At 47.4% G+C, this 21734-nt stretch overlaps 2 protein-coding genes across 12 annotated transcripts in view; both read right to left on the bottom strand.

The window, feature by feature from the left end:
* The window catches only part of AGBL4 (AGBL carboxypeptidase 4), a 1099729-nt gene that overhangs the window by 202246 nt on the left and 875749 nt on the right, over positions 1-21734 (bottom strand). The window lies entirely within an intron of this gene.
* BEND5 (BEN domain containing 5) overlaps positions 21336-21734 on the bottom strand; it is a 51720-nt gene continuing 51321 nt past the window's right edge. For all 5 annotated transcript variants that reach the window (XM_074334692.1, XM_074334693.1, XM_074334696.1 and 2 more), the window contains one exon: positions 21336-21515. In XM_074334692.1, coding sequence (XP_074190793.1) covers positions 21358-21515 — 158 coding nt within the window. In that variant the 3' untranslated portion in view covers positions 21336-21357. The remainder of the gene's footprint in view (positions 21516-21734) is intronic.

Genomic DNA, 21734 nt, shown 5'->3' on the forward strand with positions numbered 1-21734 from the left:
ACAAGTCACCTGAGGAAAAAGGCACCAGTCTGGCCCTAATCTCTCCCACTGAGTGAGTTCAGGGAAGTTCCCTCTCTGGCTGCAGGGTCTCTGTCACTAAAGTGAGGGGAGTGACAACTGCTAGGCTATTGCAGATGGTCTGGAAGCAGCCAAAGCTGCAGCCCAAAACCTTCCTGACTGTTCGTCCTCCTTTCCTTCCACAAAGTTCCATGAATTGCCTACTCTGTACTAGGCTTTAAGTGAGTCTTCATGGCTGCAAAGACAGATAAAAATACTACCTGTTCACTTAAGCATTTGGATGTGTTGTTAAGTGAGAAAGCAAACTATAAAAGAGTACGTCATATTTATGTGTATGAATTTTGTGGGTGTGTGTACATAACAGGTATACACTAGTAAGCACACTGAAAGAAAACTTGAAAAACATCTACTAATTGCTATTTGAGGGGTGGTAGTATTTCTTTTTAACTTTAGGAGTCTTTCCCCTCCCCCTATTTTTTTGCATTGTTCTTTATTACTCTTGAAATTAAAAATCAATAATAGCTAACCTTTAGTGAGCGCTTGTTATCTACCAGTCATTCTTCTAACAGCTTTGCATAATTAATTAATTTAATTCTTGCAACCACTCCATGAAATAGGTCCTATTATTATCCCATTTTACAGATGAGGAAGTAGAGGCAGAGAGAGGTTAAACAACTCTCCCAAGGTCACACCGCTCACAGGTAGTGAAGCCAGGATTCCAGTCTCCAACAGTGGTGATCTGACCGGAAAGGCTGCACCTTTACCCTGTCCCCACATGGGCTCTGAGAAGCAGCAGATGCCTTCAACGAACACTGAGTCCCTGCATCACAGGGAGGAGAAATACTGAGAAGCATTCATACACGTGGGGAAGCACTGAGGTGCTACCTGGGGTGTGGCAGGGGCTGTGCAGGGCTCTGGGCTCTGAAGTTCTGGGAAAGACTTCTTACTGTAGTCGACAGTTACATGGAGGGTGTGCTCACCTGATGAAACACACCTTCCAGGCAGAGGAAGGAGATGGACAAAGGTCTGAAGATGGGAACTGTCGGACTGTCCCAAGAAATGCAGGACTGGGATGTGTGGGGCATTGTGACTAGGGGTAGAAGGTGAGCATGCGGGAGCTGGCTGGCAGGTGGTCCCTCAGAGGCTGGACACCAAGGGTTCTGCTCAGAGAGCTAAGAGGCTGGGCCTCAGATGGCAGCGAGCCATCGGAGGTTTCCTAGCAGGGCAGACAATGGTCAGATGCAGTTCAAGGATCCCTCCTGGGCCACATCCATACATTCTCTCTCCATCCCTGCTTCCTTCTTTCCCTCCCCTCTTTCAAGGTGGGGCAGGGAGCCCAGGAGCCTTCCCATTCAACCCATTTTCATTCCTCACATTCAGTGTTCCCGGCCCTGCCCTGGGAAGATGCAAAAAGACTAAGACTGGCTTCTCCCACCCCCTTAGGGATCTTATAACCAGAGATAAGATCTATATTCAGACACAACACAGTTCTTCAAGAGATGTCCGAAATTCACCCCTCGGCCTACCTATGGAGCCCCTCTGCATCCTCTAAGATCCAGCGCTGACCTCCCCTCCATGGGTAGGCTTCCCTGATAAACAACCTCTCACACAGGTTCTTCCATCTCTCCTGAGACTCTACACCCCTGGCACTGCGTGTCCTTGTTTGTCTGTCTGCCCGCGTGGCTCATCCCTGAGTAGAGGTCTTCCACGGCCTGACCCTGGCTACTCCACCTCCAGGTCCCTGGGCCCAGCATGGAGCTGACCCACCGCTGGCATCCACAGTCTATGGACAAGAGGACAAAGGCTGGGTCACACTCTTGGAGGACTTGTGGGTGAGCAGGGATCAGTGAAGAAGGAGAGTCTTGAGGTTCAGGGATGCTGGAAAAGGCTGCATGTTGGGGGTGAGACTGGCTCAGACCTTGAGGAACAGCACAGCAAGCTGGCCAACCACTCTGATGGCCTCATATGCCTCTGGGGAGAGTCTGTCAGTTCCTGTGTGTTTGTGGGTGCCAGCATCTGCGGCCTTACCGTGGAAGCCATTAACCTCTGGTGTTAAGACAACTTGTTTGATTATAGTCATGGAGATGAGCATCAGGACGGTCTCATGTGACACCCTGTACATCCCCACTAGTTAACAGCACAGGGATGGACTTGTACTGACTACTGCTGCCTCCACCTCCCAGGGGCAGGTGTCCCAGTGCTGGCCTCCTGGATGTGGCAGAGAACCCACACCCCGGCTCCCCCAACCGCAAAGCAAGCCGTGTCTCAGCCTAAGCCGTAGGGCCCTCTGTCCCTGGCATCCCGCCCTGGCCCCTCCTGGGTTCCCAAAGCAGCCTGCAAAGGACATCCCTGCCTTGAGTCTGCCCTGTTTCAATCCTCCACACTGAGACCAGAGTAATCTTGCTAACATGCAAACAGGACAGCATGATTTGGCTGGGACCCTCTCCACGGCTCCCCAAAAGCCCTTGGCATGTGCCCTGCCGTGTTCTCCAGCCTCATATTCCTGGACCACCTCCCTCTCCCAGCACACTCGACCCGGTCTCCATGCTACTCCCTCATCTGCAGTGCTCTTCAGTCTCTCCATTTCTCTCTGAATCCTAGAGCTCCAGGCCACCTCAAGGTCCCTTCTTCCCCAGGAAGGTGACCTCCCCATCCCCTGAGATTATAAGGAAAGTTTCAGCTTGCATTAGCTTTCCATGCACGTTCCTTCCTTCTTTCATTCCACCAGCCTGTGTTGAGCAGATGCTGTGCGACGAGTCACCCCATATCCAACATCACCTCTAGTCTTCAAGCTGGTCCTGGGAGGCAGGAGCACAGGCTCTCAGGACCTGGTCCTTCTCTTAACAGTCCTGTCCTACTCTTTCTGTTCTTTGTCCCATGAGTTGGATACTGAGCATGTCACTTGTCCTCTCTGGGACTCAGTTTCCTTGTCAGAAAAATGAGGTCTTACCCTCAGCTGATCTCATAATTAATGGTGAAAAACTGAAGCCCTTTGCTCTATGTTCAGGAGCACGACACGGCTGTCCCCTGTCACCTCTGCTTTTCAACATATGTTGGAAGTCCTCGCCAGAGCAATCAGGCAAGAGAAAGAAATAAAAGGCATCCAAATTGGGAATGAAGAAGTTAAACTGTCACTCTTTGCAGATGACATGATGCTATATATATAGAAAACCCTAAAGATGCCACCAAAAAGCTATTACAAATGATAAACAAATACAGTAAAGCTGCCGATTACAAAATCAACGTACAAAAGTCCATTGCTTTCCTATACAGTAGCAATGAAATCTCAGAAAAAGAAATAATAAAAAAACAATTCCTGTTGCAATTGCAGCAAAAAGAATAAAATACCTAGGAATAAACTTAACCAAGGATGTGAAAGACCTATATGCTGAAAACTACAAGACATTTTTAAAAGAAATTGAAGAAGACACAAAGAAATGGAAAGACATTCCGTGCTCATGGATTGGAAGAATCAACATAGTTAAAATGTCCATATTACCCAAAGCAATATACAGATTTAATGCAATCCCCATCAAAATCCCAATGGCATTTTTTAAAGAAATAGAACAAAAAATCATCAGATTTGTTTGGAACCACAAAAGACCCCGAATAGCCAAAGCAATCTTAAGAAAAAAGAACAATGCTGGAGGTATCACACTCCCTGACTTTAGCTTGTACTACAGGGCTACAATAATCAAAACAGCATGGTATTGGCAGAAAAACAGACACATAGACCAATGGAATAGAATTGAGAACCCAGAAATAAAACCACATAAATATGGACAGATAACTTTTGACAAAGAAGCAAAAAAACATACTATGGAGAAAAGACAGCCTCTTCAATAAATGGTGCTGGGAGAATTGGAAAGCCACGTGCCAAAGAATGAAACTGGACTGCTATCTGTCACCATGTACCAAAATTAATTCAAAATGGATCAAAGACTTAAGCATAAGACCTGAAACAATAAACTGCATAGAAGAAAACATAAGTACTAAACTTATGGACCTTGGGTTCAAAGAGCGTTTTATGAATTTGACTCCAAAAGCAAGAGAAGTAAAAGCTGAAATAAATGAATGGGACTATATCAAACTTAAAAGCTTCTGCACAGCAAAAGAAACCATCAACAAAATAAAGACGCAACCAACTGAATGGGAGAAGATTTTTGCAAACAATGCCTCCGATAAGGCGCTAATATCCAAAATATACAAGGAACTCATGCAACTCAACAACAACAAAACAAACAACCCAATTGAAAAATGGGCAGAGGACCTGAAGAGACATTTCTCCAAAGAGGACATACAAATGGCAAATAGACATATGAAAAAATGCTCAACATCACTAATCATCAGAGAAAGGCAAATAAAACCCACAATGAGACATCACCTCACCCCAGTCAGAATGGCTATCATCAACAAGACAAATAGTAACAAGTGTTGGAGAGGCTGTGGAGAAAAAGGAACCTTCATACACTGTTGGTGGGAATGCAGACTGGTGCAGCCGCTATGGAAGGCAGTGTGGAGGTTCCTCAAAAAATTAAAAATAGAATTACCGTATGACCCAGCAATCCCTCTCCTGGGTATCTACCAAAAAAATCTGAAAACATTTATCCATAAAGACACGTGTGCTCCAATGTTCATTGCAGCTTTATTTACGGTGGCCACGACATGGAAACAACCAAAATGTCCTATCGATGAATGGATAAAGAAGTTGTGGTATATATACACAATGGAATACTATTTGGCAGTAAGAAAAGATGAAATAGGACCATTTGTGACAACATGGATGGATCTTGAGAGTATAATGCGAAGAGAAATAAGTCAGAAAAAACAGAGAACCATGTGATTTCACTGATATGTGGTATATAAACCAAAAACAACAAAAGAACAAGAGAAACAAATGAGAAACAAAAACTCATAGACACAGACACTAGTTTAGTGGTTACCAGAGGGTAAGAGGGGAGGAGGGTGGTAGATGAGGGTAAAGGGGATCAAATATATGGTGATGGAAGGAGAACTGACTCTGGGTGGTGAGCACACAATGGGATTTATAGATGATGTAACACAGAATTGTACCCCTGAAATCTATGTAACTTTACTAACAATTGTCACCCCAGTAAACTTTAATTAAAAAAAGAAAAGAAAAAGAAAAATGAGGTCTTAATCCCTACCCTCGAGGATGTAAGTTAATAATAATAGTAGTAATAGTAATAATGATAATGCAGGGGCATTAAACCCAGGCTAGACTCTGTTCTTTGTGCTGTACATGTATCATCTCCTTCACCGCCGTGGGCTGGTCTGAGAGGTTAAGGGGTTTGCTCACCATCAGGCCTGGCACTGGGAAGTACCCGGTAGCTGCTGGCATTGCTGGGACAGTCACAGCTGGCCTGAAGGAGGCATGTGAGACGGGAGTATGCCAGGCACGTTCTGGAGCCAGCATGCAGACGAGCCTGGCTGGAGCTCAGGGCCCGTGTTTAATATAAGATTAATGAAATTGTCAAATTGACCTTGTCAGTGTCTGTTCAATCCAATTACATGGCTGTGGCCCCTGTGAATGAGGTTAAAACAGGAGCACACACAGGAGACACCATGACGGCGGTCCTGGGAGACAGCGCCGCCCTGGAAACCCTGCAGAACAGTCATCCCTGCAGCCCGGCCTGACCGTTTGTGCACCGTCTAAGAACTGCTGCCACTTTCCGGGCACAGTGTCCCCTTCCTCTGAAAAAAGTGCTGCTGAGCACCCACTCTCCATCAGAGAAGGCGTTCGACAGCCAGGCTGATGCCCGGGACAAGCTATGCCACTCTGCTGGGCACGGGTCACGTGGCGAGCAAGACACAGGCACTGTCCTTGAGGAGACCTTGGTTTGGTGGTGGGACAGACATGGAAACAAGCAGAATTCACCAAATCTGAGCAGAGACGGCAACCCAGGCAAGGCACACAGATCGACACAGCACTCAGGAGTGTCCTGGAAAAGAGGGCACCTGAGGTGGGAAGTGACCCAGAAGAGAGAGGGGTAGAGTGCGAGGGGGGAAGGCCATCCTCAGGGGACAGCCAGGTGTCAGGGGACCACGGAGGACCAAGGAGGAATGTTCTGCAAAGTGGCCAGGGCTACGGGGAGTTTGTTCATGGAGGAAAGGGTTGGGGGTGTGGGGTGCCAGAGCCGGGGGTGGGGGTTGCTGGGCCAGCACAGGGGAAGCCTGGAGCAGCTCAGGGTGCCTGGGTCACAAGATGAGGGGCACAGCGAGCTTCTCTGAGGGCAAAGCTTTCTAAGGAATGGGCCCCAGCAGTCCTCCATGGAGAGGGAAGCCGAGTCCTCTCTGGAGGGTCCAGCAGGGCCTGGAGAGAGTGGACATTGCACGACTCCATGGTCAGCTGCAGCTTGACCACCTTCAAGTTTCTGAGGAAGACCCCGAGGGAGAGGCCGGACAGAGGCCTGCGCCCTCCCCTGCCTTCAACAGCAGCACTTTGCCCTGGTCCTGGGGACTGCCTGCCACTCCTGCCCTCTCATCTGTGGCATTTCCGGCGTTCTTCCAACTGAACAGTTCTCCAACTTTGCTGAGCTTGCTTGCATCCCTTCAAGTACTACATCGTCACTACAACACTGCAAGATGAATAGCATCATTATTCCCGTTTTACAGCTGATAAAACTGAGGCTTAGGGCAAGCGAGTGTTGCTGCCTAAGGCCTGTTCATAATGGAGGTGGGACTCGTGTCTATTTATTCGGAACTAAAATCCGATGCTCATTCTATTACCATATGGCCATGTTTAAGAGGATAGGGGACTAAAGTGGGGCATCTTGGCAAGAGTAGGGAGTAGAGATGGGCAGATTCTGGGTGGCCCCACGCTTGACAGGCCATCACTGATCTTATTTTATCAAAAGATAATTCTGTCAACTGCATTTCTAGGGCTCAACAGGGGCCCCAAAGATGAGACCCACATTAGGATGTTGTCTTTATGCAAAGTGATTCATGTTCGGCCACGGATTCCTATCACAGTAAGTGCCACAGTGCCCCTGGGGAAGACAAATCCCTAGACCCCTTCCATTAAATGACATCGCCTCTCAGCTGCTCAGCCAAGCCCGAAGCAGTGGAGTTATCACCAAGTCCACCCCTCTCCCCTCCAATCAACAAGTCACTTGGCCTTAGCCCAGGTACCGGCTTCTGTGTTGACCTGCCACGCACACCCCTTCATCCCACCACCCCTGCTGTGCTCTGGTCTCTACATTCCTGCAGGGACTGTTCCTCCGGCTTCCCAGCCTCACCCCATCCTGGCCATCATCTGCAGTTCCACTCGCGTGGTCTTTCTGAAACATCAGTGTGAGCACGTCACGCACAGGCTCAGCACCCTTCAGTGACTCCCTGGTGCCCCCCCAAGGCAAAGTCCAGCTCCTTAGCCGGGAAAATGAGGCCTGCACGCCCGGGGGCCTGGCTCCAACCACCCACAGCCTTGTCTCTCAATAGCTCCTTCAGAGCCTGCCCTCCAGACCCTGAACTGAACCTCTTATCCTGCGGAGAGAACACTGAGCTTTTTCGGTCACTCATTCGTTTACTCCCCCATCCACTGATCCGGCTGCTGGGCCCCGAGTAGAGTAGTTTCTATGCTCTCCTCTAGTCATTATGCTTACGAAACTCACATTTTAGCTGGTGGTGGACATAGGACAACATTCAAATAAACATATCAGGGCGGAAGAAAAATAAAGGAGAAGAGGAATAGGGAGTGACGTGGGGCGGGGGTGCGATGTGTGTGCTCTCTCAGACAGGTGCACAAGCAGCGTGTTTCTGATGAAGGAGACGACGGGCAAAGATCTGAAGGGAGTGGGGGCTGCCAGGAGGATGTCTGCCGGCAAGAATCTCACCACCACAGACCTCATCTCACCCCCTTCCCTTTGCATGTAAGCTTTGTGCCCCCCTCGGGCCAGCTCTCACCTGAGAATGGGCTTGACGGTCACCTCCTCCACGGTGGTTAAGGAAAAGCAGCCAATCCTTTTATGCACCTGAAGTACCTCATATGGTTGCAGTCCCAGCGCAGAAACACTGAGGCGCTCCAGTTTTCTATCTCTGCTCATTCATTCATTCTCTCATTCATTCATTCCTCGAACAAAGACTGCTTGAATAGCCCTTGGGGGCCAGGCCCTGTCTCTGCCTTGGGATGTATCTGTCACCTCCCCTGCCCCTGCCCTGGGAGCCTCTGGGACGCAGGGAGGGACTCCGCAGCTCCACCTCATGCCTCCCTGCTAGCACAGCACCTGGCCCAGAATGGCTTCGTGCGAGTTTGTGCTGAGTGCATACACTTTTGAGATCGTTTTACTGAAATACGTCAGAGTAAATTTGGAGACAGGAGTAAATTCTTTTACTCAAGAATAATTTAATAACCACAAATGCCTTTCACACAGTGGGGAGGGGAAAAAAAAGGTGTGTGTTTCCCTTACTGCTGCTGTTAAAATAAATGGCATTTTTAATAAAGTGTCCCCACACAGCATGTAGAATATGGCCACAAGATGACATAAATATCTGGTGGAATTATGCATTGCAAAGTAGACTTTTTCTGGTTTTTGGTTATTAAATGTAATCACTTTTGAGCTGTGCCTCTTACTCTTTTTCCTGGAGGCAGGTACACTTTTGATTAAAATGTGGGTCCCAGAGCACTTTCCAGGGGAAGCTGAGCTACATCCCCAGAGGAACTGCAGTGGAACAAGCAAACGGGACAACGGGCCAAGGTGACAGCCACCGTGTGCTTCTCGCACGCCAGTCACTGGGCATACGGAAATCTTGCAATTAAGGCAAAGTCTAATTAGTGATTGCATATTCAAAATACAAAGGGACCTCCAAGTGGCAGCTACTGTGGTTGGCTCTGGAAGGTGATTATCCCACGCCAGTCCCCGCCTCAGCCACCCGTCACCTGAATTACAGGAGTGGGGGGGGTGCATCTTGTTGCCACACATGGATTCCCTGGGACAGCTCTTCCTCCACAGTCTGTGGAGACACCTTGGTCCCCGGAGAAGAGCGCAGGTTTTGGAGTTCACTAGACTCGGATTTGAATTCTGACTCTGCCAGTTATTACGGCTCCAGCCTCAGCATCCTCATCTTCCTCACGGGGGTGGTGACAACCATCTCATAGGGTCATGTAGGATTAAGAGAGGGCTTTATGGGGACTCAGTTCAGGGAAGTCAGTCACCAAATTGGGTCACTCACACTGCCTTTACCTCCAGCCCATCCATGCAGGTGAGACTGTGCAGCTCAGGACGGAAACTTGTTGGGGGCCAGAGGCAAGAGCTGGGGGGGACAGGGGCTCTTCCTACTACCTCTGTCATTGTGCCCACAGGACCCACGGCAGGCTTCCTCTCGACCTTTCTCGCCAAGGACCTCACTCTGTACTGAGCAATCAATGTTATGTGTCCATAGGGGTAGAAACCTAGGATAAGCTATTTCCTCCGTAATCCAAGCAGTCCTTAGGAGCAAAGGCAGGGGAAGGGTTAGGAGAAGATGCTGATGGCAAGGCTTGTTAGATACAAGTTCTGGTCCAGAGACAGTAGTATGTCCTGAGCTTGGACTGGGGTCAAGAGATGATTTGAAAACTCTCCTTGCCTTCGAGGAAACCACAGTTGACTCAGGAAGACAGGAAAAGAGCACAGAAGTGTGTGACTTCACCCTATAGTCCTATAACATTTTACAGTTTAAAAAGTACCTTTGACTTACCCCTCATTTAATCCTCCCAAAACCTTTGCGCTGCAGCCCCCACATGCCTTCGAGCTGCAGGCCCAGGTCTGCATTTCAGGCACACAGAACCCCACCCACCAGGCATAATGTATTGGAAACCTTTTGCTTTCTTTTTTCTTTTTTTTCTTCAGATCACTTTTTCATTTGCTTGTTTTAAATAGTTTAAACATGACGGAAACCTCTTTTGCCCTCTTCCCCATCCCAACCCTGATAAGGACTCTCCCAAAGCTGGGATATATCCCTCCTGCCCAAGTTTTCATACTCTGACTGCACATCTGTATGTCCGTAAGTGACCTATAGTCTCATTTTGCATGTGTTAAGATCTTACGTACATACTCTCAGTTTCACTCCACTACTTCCTCTTTTGACGCCATATTATGCTTTTGAGATTTATTTATGCTGACACACGTAGCTCTGGTTCATTTTTTTTGCTACATGGCATTTCACTCTATGAAGAAAGTCAGTGTGTGTGTGTGTATAATTATCCTGTTGTTGGACATTTGCTTCCACTCTTTCTACCATCCTGTGTTGCTTTACAAGGCAATCTTGTACATGAAGGTGAACCTTGAAACGTGGCTAGACTCCAACCAAGAGAAGAGACACACTCCTCTGACTTTGTCACAGTGCAGGGTCTGGCACCCAAGCAGCTCTCAGTGCTGGTTACTAGAAGGTGCTGAGGTTGTGACAAAACAACAGTGGACTTGGTCTCAGAAGGACCTGGTCCTTCTGAAGGTCTCAGAAGTGACCCTCTCACTTATTAGCTGTGTGGCAAAAAAATCTAACCTGTCTGGGCTGCAGTATCCTCATCAGGACAAATAAAGACAGTAAGGCCAACTCCCAAATATTCTTGTGAGGATTAAACACGTGGGGTCTCCAGTGTGGGTCCTGACATATAGGAGGAGCTAACAAAGCTAAGGGAAAGACTCCCTGGTCCTGAGCAGAGGAAAGGGTATGGAAGAGGCATCAATCGGCCTCTCCTGTTGGCTGCACTTCTCACCCTGAATAAGGAAATCTGGATCAGAAGCCCAATCTTAAACACTGAAGAAAAAGAATGAAAGAGCAAGGAAGAGAAGTCACCTTATAATCATAATTTAAAACCCAGGGACCCCATCCCACTGCCAAATCTGGCTGTGGTTTCTCTTGTGTCTGTGTCTTTGATTGGCCAACACTGGAAATCTCCAGAGGGTGTACTTGGTCTTGGACCAGGTTCCCTGAAGGGCAGCCCCACCCTGCAAAGCCCACCTGCCTTCCTGGACCTCGTGGAAGGTAGCACCAGGCTGGGCTACAAAGGGTTAACTCTCTTCCTTCTCCAAGAGATTGGAGCCAATGAGGCTTTCTGCTTAAATGGCCTATAACTATCTCCCCAAGCTGCTTAGCTCCGAAAAGCACAGGAGTCAGCAAAATGAAAATAATTTAAAGAGCCATTGGAAAGAAGAACTCCAGTCTCCCTCCTTCAGACTGCAATGATAGCCTCTCAGTAGTGCCTCTCATTTTTCATGTCCAGGGCCAGGGGCTTCTCAGCAGTTTGAGGAAAGTGTGTCTCAGAGGCTGAAATCTGCTTCTTCACAGGAGGAGGGGTGGGGAAGGGAGGCAGCAGGATTGTGGGGATCCACCTCCTGACCTGCAGTGCCTTGTGGTTTCCAAATGCTGCCCTGGCCGTGATGAGGCTGACCTCGTCGAAGTCAGTGGAGCAGGGACAGGCATAGGAATTATGACTGAGAAAAGCAAGGCTCTAGAAAGCAAGTGACAGGCCTGAAGCCCCACACAGGCGTAGCAGGGAGCCCCACCTACTAAGTGCTCAGCACACTGCTTCTCTCACCCTGAAAGGTAGGGCAGTCCCTGTACGTGAGCACCCACTGTGTGCCTGTCATGTGCACAGCCCTTTATGCAATAGCCCCAACATGTCAATACTGTTATTCTTGGCTACAAAACTGATACATCTGAGGACCTGGAAGGTTGATAACTTGGCCGAGGTCATGCTACAGAAAAGTGGTGGAGGAAAGGTTCAAACCCATTCTCTCTTACCCCACATCACACCATTTCCAAGGCATCGGGGAAGCCCAGCCTGCAGCCCGCCCCTCCCCTGGCAGGTCCATCTCCCACTGTCTCTGCTGCCCCTCCCTGGGCAGAGTCCCCGGGAGGCCCTGCCCAGAGCGGCTCCTAGGCCCCGGGGGTGCTGCTCCAGACACGGTGGCCCTGGGCACTTCCCATCTGGACCGTGACATCATGGTGCTCACAGCCTGGTTCCCACCTGGCAGTGCCCACACTTACGGAGGAAGGAAAGTGGGCACCTGCCCCTCATCACCTCTCACCTGAGCTATCCCCAAAACCCCCTTGACTCTTCTCTCTCCCTCCAAACCACCCGCCGCACTGACGCCAGTGTGACCTTTCGGCAGCTGTCATGGTCTTTGGAGTCCAGCACGTCAGCTGGGACCAAGGCCTCCACGAGCCCGTCCCTCCTCTCCACCCTCCTCTCTCCATACTGACTTCACCTCTACTCCTCGAAACACCTACCCGCTTCCACTTCTTGCCTCTTGCTCACAGTGACAATAAACAGTGTTTACTATGTGTCAGGTACAGTTCTAAGAGCTTCATAGAAATTAACTTACTTAAGGCTCACAGGAACCTGAGGTCTGCATTTTATGGAGGAGGAAACTGAGGCACAAACCAATGAACTAACTTGCCCAAGATTGCAGAGCGGATACGTGGTGGAGCCCAGAGTCGGGCCTACGCAGTGGGAGGTCGGATTCCTCAGACTTAACCACTAAATCTTTCCCTCCTTTCTTGATCTGCTGACAGCCTGTTCTGGGGCAACACGACCCAGAAGTTCTCATGACACCCTCGTGAAGGACTTTCTTGATTCCTCAAGGTCTTAAACCCCAGGGAGAAAGAGCAGCTTCAGTCCCTGGCTTCCCACAGCCTTTGGTTATCGGGGGCCCAGGCTGTAGGCTGTAGGGAGAGCGCCATTTTGTCAGCACCAGGCCCTGTGCTGGGTCCAGAGACCCCACCTTGGAGGGCTCACAGGCCAGTGAGAAGGACGGCAGCAGAGACAATACAGGCTGCTGAGACCAACAAGGCTGGGGAGGGAGCACTGCAGACCTCCTGGAGCAGGGAGGAGCAGAAGGTCATGGAGCAGACGGGGCAGGGAAGGTTCAGCTGGAAGAAACAGCTTGTGACAAGGAGAGATCTAAGGTGGCTTTTAGTATGGTCGTTAGGACACCAGGTTTTGGAGTCACTCGCGCTTTGATGCTAGTCTGGCTCCTAGTCACGGCTGTGCCATCTGGGCCAAGTTACTCAACCTCTTTAAGTCAGTTTCCTCATCTGTGAAATGGGAATGGTGTTAGTAATCTCCTCCACACAGGGTTGTGTGACAAAATATGAAGAGTGCCTAGCACACAGTGAGTGCTTAATAAATATTACTTTAGAAATACTGTCCATATCTCTATCTCTTGCACTAGCACATGGTAGGGGCTCAGCAAAGGACTATAGAGATCTAACTGGTATAGAGATCAACTCACACAGTCCTGTTCAGGTTGCTGACAGCCCAACAGAAAGAGATGACGAAATAGACATTACAATCAAATGCTGAATGTTGAGATACAGGGATGGTTGGGGCTGGCAGGGAGGGCTGGGAGGAAAACTATACAAGAGCAGGAGACCTTCTAGGAAGAGGTACACACAAGCCCTTAGAGGAAATGATACTTGAGCTGAGTCTCCAAGCCTGGGGAGCACAGGTTTCCCATAGTTAATGACTCAGGAGAGAGGCAAGAATGAGCTTAAAGCCCCAGACTGGGCAGACCCAAGAGGCTGAAGCTACAGGGAGCAGGACGAGCCTGGAAGACGCAGAAGAAGAACTGTGCGAATGCTTCAAGCCTGAGAGTGGTTCCTGCTGTCTAATGCTGTCTGCGGTGGGGGACGGAGGTGTCTACATGGACACCCACAGGATGGCGAAAGGCAGTTTACAACTGTGCTGACACAGTGTTGATTTCCGGAAACCATTTCAATTGAGTCCCTGCTTTCCAGGGTGGGAGCAGGGCAAGGTACGTATGTCAGGGTGGGGCTGAGGTACAGTGTGAACAGACCCCCACAGCCCCTGCGGTCACTACGGTTCAGACCCTAAAGCCTCCAGAACGCTCCCAGTATGGAAACCCCATCTCTGCTGAGTTCTGAGCAGGGCTGCAGGGACCCATGAGTGACAACTGTTGAGGAATGAATGGCAAGGAAGCAAGAGCAGTGCTGTAGGAAAATCCACCTTGGTGTTTGTTCCTTGCGTGGCTCTCACCCTGTGCTGACTCCCTCACTGCCTTTGGGCCTTTGCTCAGATCCCACCTTCTCCATGAAGCCTCCTTGGGCAACTCTACCAATAAGTCAACCTTCTCCCCACACACTCAGCCTGCATTGCCCTGCTCCACTTTTCCTTGTTCACGGCGCTTACCAACGTCTCGATCTTCTTATTTATTATGTTGACTGTTCTATCTTCTTCCCCATCCCATTCCATCCCTTCTAGAGTTTAAGCTCCTTGTGCTTTTGTTCCCTGATATGTCTCAGGCATTTAGACAAGTGACGGACATGTATTAGGCACTCGATAAATATTTGTTGAATGACTGAGTGAACTCCACAATTACTTCTGGATATAGATGGTAATGACGCCAGCATACTGAATCTCTCCCCATTAGCTGATGAAACAGTAAATGCCCAAACACGCGAGTACCAGATCGGACGTGGCTGAAAGAGTGTGTTCTGGAATGGTGGAAAGAGCACAGGGTTTGAAGCCATACTTGAAGTGTGACTCCTGGTTGGCCGTGGCCAGCAGGGCTCGTCCGAGTGCTGGACACAGGATAGATATGCAGGATAGATTAAAATGAATAGAGGCAGGGATGGACCAACAGACAAATGACCAACTCACAGCCATTCTCCTCCTTCGGGTGTAAGCTTAAACGTCGCCCCTCAGAGCCCTTGCCTGATCACATGCAGGTAGAGGGTCCTAGCTACGAGGACAATCCAGCTCAGAGAGAGCTAGTCAGTCAGTAGAAGTGAGGCCTGTAGTACAGGACCACTTGGCTCTCTCGATTTCATGGAACTAAACAGTATGACTGATAACTAGGTGAACATACAAAAGATAACATTTATATACTATAAAACTGGGAGGAAGGAGCTATCAGAGAGTAAAATTCCGTAAGGATCTCAAACACCCCAATGTCCGCACAGACAATTCACACAGGAAGAAGCTGAGAAAGAACATGCGTGCAGGAAGCTCACTTGCCAAACGTCTTTAAAACTTCCAAATGCTGGTGAAGTTGTGGGGAGGTGGCACCCACATGTCTGCCCTGATTGAGACATGAAATAACTTTGGGGGAAGTGCTATAACAACACCTGGAAAGAACTATAAAAACATTCCTGCCCTTTAACCCAATGAGCTCACGCTTGGGAATTTACTCTAAGAAACAAACAACCATAAAGGATCATGGCAGCATTATCTATACTAGCAAGAAACTAGAGACAACAAACCGTACAGTGAACAGATAAGAAGGTAACCACTGCCCAGTGCTGGCAAGGGCATTAGAATGGAGGCCCCAGAGGGGACAGGTTTGCCACATGCTGTTAAAGGGACAACACGATCACGGGAGGCTGGCCGGCCCCCACGAACAGAGAGGTGCTGGCCCACGGACAGACAGGAGGGGCTCCCGGGAGTGAACGCGCAGTGGGCTCGGCTTTTGGGATTATGGCTGCGTTTTCTTTTTTGGCTTTGGCTTTCCTCAAATTTTGTTTTGTGTTTTAAATACACATGGAAAAGAAGATTTCAACCAGCTGGAATGTTGGGTTGAAACCAATATGATGAAACGGAACAGAGATAAGTGGCAAAGTCCTATATTTCATTTAAGAAATACACTTAAGAACACACCATTGAGGCGAGAAGCAGTATAAAGAGCGGCTAACATGAAAACGGGAAGGAAGACAGCAAGACAAAGGAGCATATTCATTGAACCTGGGACGGTGGCTGCTGTGGGTCTGGCACAGGGGAGGCTGTGTGATGGCGGTGCCATTACCGTTAACACTGCATAACGGACAAGGTGCCTGCAGCTGGGGGAGCGGTAGGAACTTGCCCAATTTCCTCTCATCTAATAACACTGAAGTCAGGATGTGAATTTGGTGTCAGTTTCTCTGGCTTCAAAATCTATATACAACACAGTGAACTAAAGAAACCAGCAATGTGTTAGCCAAAGAGATGGAGGAGGGAATCCTAAGCTCAACGTGACCTTTGAGCTTTGGTGCCCAGAAGCTCAACGTGAAGCAATTCTATCACTAAAGATGCTCATTCCGGGCGAGGCTACATTCACAGAGACAGACCATCCAGGAGTGAGAGGTGATAGTCTGCTCTAGTTAGTGCTGACCTGACCCTTCCTAGAGTAGTGTGCCGTCCTTAACCTCACCTTCTAGGGACTCATCTATAACAGAGGAACCGGGATGGTGAGAAGTCTTAGGATGAGGGAATGCCTGGGTGCTTCCCTCACGTTACCATGTTTCCCTGGAAAGAAGACCTAATGGGAAAATAAGCCCCAGCATGATTTTTCAGAATGACATCCCCTGAGCATAAGCCCTAATGTGTCTTTTGGAGCAAAAGTTAATACAAGACCCGGTCTTATTTTCGGGGAAACATGGTATCTTACATTGCTCTTGATACAACCCTGTTAGGTAAGCATTGTATTTCCTTTTTTAAAAGGAGAAAAACTAAAGCTAAGAGAGGTTAAGAACTGGTTCAAGGTCACATACTAGTAAGCGACAGTCAGGATTGGAACACAGAGCTGTCTGAATCCAGCGTTCCCACTGTCTCCTGGGCAGCCTCCCTCACGTGAGAAATGCTGGACCAGCATTTGAGCTCCTTATCAGTGGTGAAGAGGCATGACTGCCACCTTCAGCTCTGCGAAGGGCTCTGAATAGAAGCACTCTGCGTGACTTCCGAGGAGGGAATCGGAATGACCTCAGGAGTCTCAGGGAAGTGGATTTGTAGCCCAACAGAGGAACACCTTAGTGACGGCACTCATGGGATGGACTCTGGGTAGGAAGAGGAATTCCCCACGCCTGGAGGTATTCCAGCCTGTCTAGAAAGGCAGTGCTCACAGTGGGGAGGAGATCTGGGCGGACGACCTTGAAGTTCACTTTTGACCTTTAGGTTCCATGAACCTGTGAAGCTGCTTGGCGGGAACTGATCAATCCCTTCAAAAGAAGTGATAGCATATCTGTTGGTATGTCTATTTGAAGATATATAAGTAAAAAGTATATGCCCAAGGTAAGTAAACACATTGGTCCAGAAAAAAAGACAAATTGGAATGGATTATGTTGGAAATGCTTATAGGTTAAGCTATTATTTTCTGTTAACAAGCAACTAAACTCTGGAGAGATATGCAGTCATGGAAACGATCAAGGAAAATATAATGAGGTACTAGTTTTCACCTATTATGTTGGCAAATAATCTAAAACATGGACACATCCATAATACGCATCAAGAATGTTAAAAACGTCATTCCTTTTGACCCAGGTAAAACGACCCTAAGAAAATGATAGCAAACATAAAGGCAAAAACATTGCACACAAAAATGTAAAAATTTGGGGAGGGGCAAATGGGCAGCTGGGTGGCAGAGTGTGGGAGCCCAGGTCGGCGAGGGAGCTGGGAGGCGTGCCAGGGGAAAGGCCCATGTGTACCGGACTCTGTAGAAAGAGCACCAGGTGTCTGGAGGGCCAAAGGCAGGTATGAAAGCCAAGGTCAGAGCAAACCAGAGACGGTGTAGGAGCACACTCAGGTAAGGACTGACTGGCTGTAGGGAGAGGAGGGGCGGGGAGAGGGAAGGGGAGAGGAAAGGAATGCCAACATTAACACTGGTGGCCATTTATCCACTCTTCACTGGGGCACTTTAATTACATTCTCAGTCCTCCATAACTATATATTATTTTCTCTATTTCTTTTTTTTGCAGACATAGAAGCTGGTGTTCAGAAAGATGAAATAACTCACCTCGAGAGACGTAGTAGGTGCTAAAGCTGAGAATTGAACTCAAACCCAATGACCTCCTTAACTCTACCACCTGAGCTGGGCCAAAATGTGCAGCGAGGCTTTTCATGAACTGGCAGTCCTGTGGGTGAGCCCCACAGCTGGCCAGATGGTTTGCTGGGCTGCAGTTTGATGTCTGTCCACTTGGAGGATGTTAGAACTGATGGCTATAAATTTTACAGAACAACAGGGAAACACTTTAAATAGAAAGGGAAGGATACAAATCTGATCGTACGCTATGATCACAGGTACATAAAATATGTATCTACACCCTTGGAGAAAAGACTAGAAGAGATACTCTACGATGTTTGCAGTAGCACAATTGGAATGTTTGTCCAAAACTTTCTATACAGTGGTTTTTATTTCTTTATAATTACAAAAAAAAAAAAAAAATCATAATTTAGAAATGCATCCAAGAAACCTTTGGGCACATAACAGTCACTAACACATTTTCATCAGCTAGAAAATAGAAACAAGCCCCATCTCGATGTTTCACCTGGTAACAGCCCTTTGTTGCCGGGGCTTCTGAAGACATTGCCCAAACCTCAGTTCAGGCCCTGACAATTCAGCACTGACTGTCTGTCCTACACAGCTCACCGGCGTCAAAAGAAAGGAATTGAAAAAAGAATTGAAGGGTAAAAGTGAGGGGAAAATCGCTGATGCCTAGACTAAAAGTCCCCTTGTGTATCACGTCCAACTAAACAGCATTTGGTGGGCACGAAAGGGTAACTGTAAACAAGGCTTTAGGGCAGATCCTCAGCTTTTTAAGAGGAAATTTATTCTGTTTCAAATATCCTCAAGGCACTTTAGAAGGAGCATGTCTTTTTAGCTCACAATCACTCCTGTTCCTTCATGAAAGCAGGACTTCTGCTAGACTGGTATTATTCAAAAGTGGCACTTGTGTTAAAATACTTGTTCCCACCTCCATCCCAGATCTACTGACTCAAGCTCTCCAAACCAAAACCTGGGAATCTGTATTTGAAGCACATCAGCACATTCTAAAGACTGGGCAAGTTTGGGAAACCCTCTTCTACACAAAATGAACTTGAATTTTGTGAATGTATTTGAATGTAATAAAACGGAATCCTCATAAATGGTACTATTATTCCCAATCCCTCCAAATGGCTTGAATTAATGAGACTGATTCCCACTGACTGATTACTTAGGTTGGGTCTGTCCTGAACATACCGTGAGATTACATGGCTAGATTCTCGGCCCAGACCGTAATATCCCACTCAGCTTTCAGGGAAGAGGCAAAAGGGCAGATTTTGCACAGACTTGGATCCTGACCAGCTCCAATACTGACAACTCTGGGACCTTGGCCAAGAGGTTATTTATTCTTTTCAGAGCCCATTTCCTCATTTGTGTGGATAAAAGAACGATGGTCTTGCCCTCACAACAGTAACAGGGCATCAGATACACAACTGCTCAAAAACCTCTCCTTCTAACTAGGGTGTAAAACCTCATCAGAATCGGCTCTTAGGTCCTTCCTTGTCACACCCACTTCTGATTTTATTCTGCCTGATAAGCTAAGGATAACTAACATCTGCATGGATCTTTGACTTACGGAGCCCTTTTCCATATATCACCTGGATTACTCTCAACAACCCTGAGTTAGGAATCATTCTTTCTAGTTCAGGAGAAATGAGCCCCAGAGAGGTCAAATGACCTGTCCAGAAGTGACAGTCAGGATTTGAACTCAGCTCTTATTACAATCTTCCATAACCCTGTTGTCCTTAATGTATGCACCGTACATTACACAAAGCACTTTCATATGTCATAGCGTTTTTAAACATGTATTTCCATGACTCTTCCCCCATCCCCCACCTAAAAGCATCTATAAAGCAGGTATCATACTGCATTAGTCTGTGTAGGAAAATGCACGGAGCCTCTGGGTGTATTTTTGCCATGCTTAGGGAAAAAAGGGAAGAGTAGGATGCATACTTTTTTCCTGTGTCTCACGCATTCCATACTATTCAGGTCCAAGCTGCCCCAGGTCATTAAAATGAACACATCTTAGTAACAAGAATTTACTGAACATTACGAAGTGTCACTAATCTTACTGACCTCATGAAACGAGATAACCCTATATTAAACACTTAGAAAAGTCCTGGCACATATTAAGTATCTATTGTTGTTATTACTATTATTTAATTATCCATACAGCCTGTAAGGTAGGCATTATTTTCCTCATAATGACCAGGATGCTGAGAAGTCCAGTGATGGGTCCAAGGTCACACTGCTAGCTGAGGGAGAGCTGGGAAAATACCCTAAAAGGAAATTCACATCCATACATTTTATCAGTGAGTATATAGTATTTCACATTATAAAGGATTGTTTTATTTACTAGAATTTCTCAAAGAGGGACCTACCTCCCCTTCTTACCCCAGTGACTCTGAGCTTTTATTACAGACCACTAATGGTTTAATGATCTAGTGAATAACCCATTACAGAAACCAGAGGCCAAACTTTTCCAACCAATGCCTAAAAGCCAATAACCAGAAATTAAGAAAATAACAAATTGCCAACATTTACTGAGCATCATTTATATATATATATACACACACACCTTATAACAACGCTGCAAGGTAGATATTATCTTCTTTTTACGGAACAGAAAATAGAAACTCAAGAGGTTAGGTCAAGCCCATAGCAAGCTGGGGGGAGAGGCTTGGAACCCAGGTGCTCCATTTCCAATACACCAGGCTGACTTCACAGGCATTCCAGAAAGAAACGCGCAAATCAACAGGAAGATCGAACGTGGTTTGCCAGATCGCACATCAGGCACCTAGAGACTCACTTCTGAGTGAGATAAAAATTATGTAACTTGAAAGATCACGTGAGATACATGACAGGGAAAACAAACTGACAAAGGAGACAGTGTCCACAACTTCCTGGCGGGGACCCTGGACCACATCTAACATTACTGCCCCCCCCCACACACCCCTTTACAAAAATCGACTAATTATCCGGAAGCTGAATCTCAGATCACCTTAAGTGGGGAAGGTGACTGTCCTAGATCTGTCCTTTGAAGTAAGAGAAAGTAATCTGCTTTGGAGACAGCCCTGCAGATCTGTAGACTGCAGCCATATCCCTTATGGATTTTCTCTCCTTCAGCCAAAATGTTCTGCCCCCAAGGACACTGATCACCTTCACTGCACACTTAATACCCTTAAATAAATGAGGATGATAATTGTCTACATCAAAGAATTAATGAAGCTTTATTATTGAACAAAATAGAGGAACACAGAATAGAAGTCCGTGGATGGTAAAAATACCAGTTCCAAGTCTGGGTCAAGTGACAGGCAATTCAGAGACACTTTACCCCCCTCCGAAAAGACGACATGTCCCCATTCCCAGAATGACACTGGCGCCAGGCTGCTGCCTGAGTCTCAGCAAATCCATCTGCCTTCTTTAAAGCGAGAAGTCCAAGTTCAGAACAAGCCGCTGACCCCAGCACCCTGCCGGCTCCCTGCCCATACGCCACCACGCACGGTGGGGTCTGATCCGGATGGCACCGCTGCCCGCAAATTACACACCACGCAAGGAAAACGAGAAGGCTTTATGAAAAATCCCAAGTTTATTGCAAATTGTATTTTGCTTCCCTTCGTTCTTCATTTTTACAGGATTTATTGATATCCATGATTTTCTCACAGATGTACTTGTTGACTTTGGAGAGTCTCTGTGCAATTTCAGTTTCATCCACAGTTTCTTGTGCTATTCTGTCATACAAACACTCTAGACAGGGAAGAGAAACAAGAAGGTCAAGGATTAATGGTGAATTCGAGTCAAAATCTTTTAACGGGGGAAAGGAAAATGTGCCTCCTGACATACTTCCCAAACACCAATGCACATATCTGGCAAAGCAATATTTTCAAATTTTCATCATGAAATGTACCTTGACAAGTGTGGATATACACTGTAAACCTACCCTTTAAAAATAATGATAAAACACCC

This window comes from Rhinolophus sinicus, linkage group LG06 (genome assembly GCF_036562045.2).
Source record: "Rhinolophus sinicus isolate RSC01 linkage group LG06, ASM3656204v1, whole genome shotgun sequence".
NCBI lineage: Eukaryota > Metazoa > Chordata > Mammalia > Chiroptera > Rhinolophidae > Rhinolophus > Rhinolophus sinicus.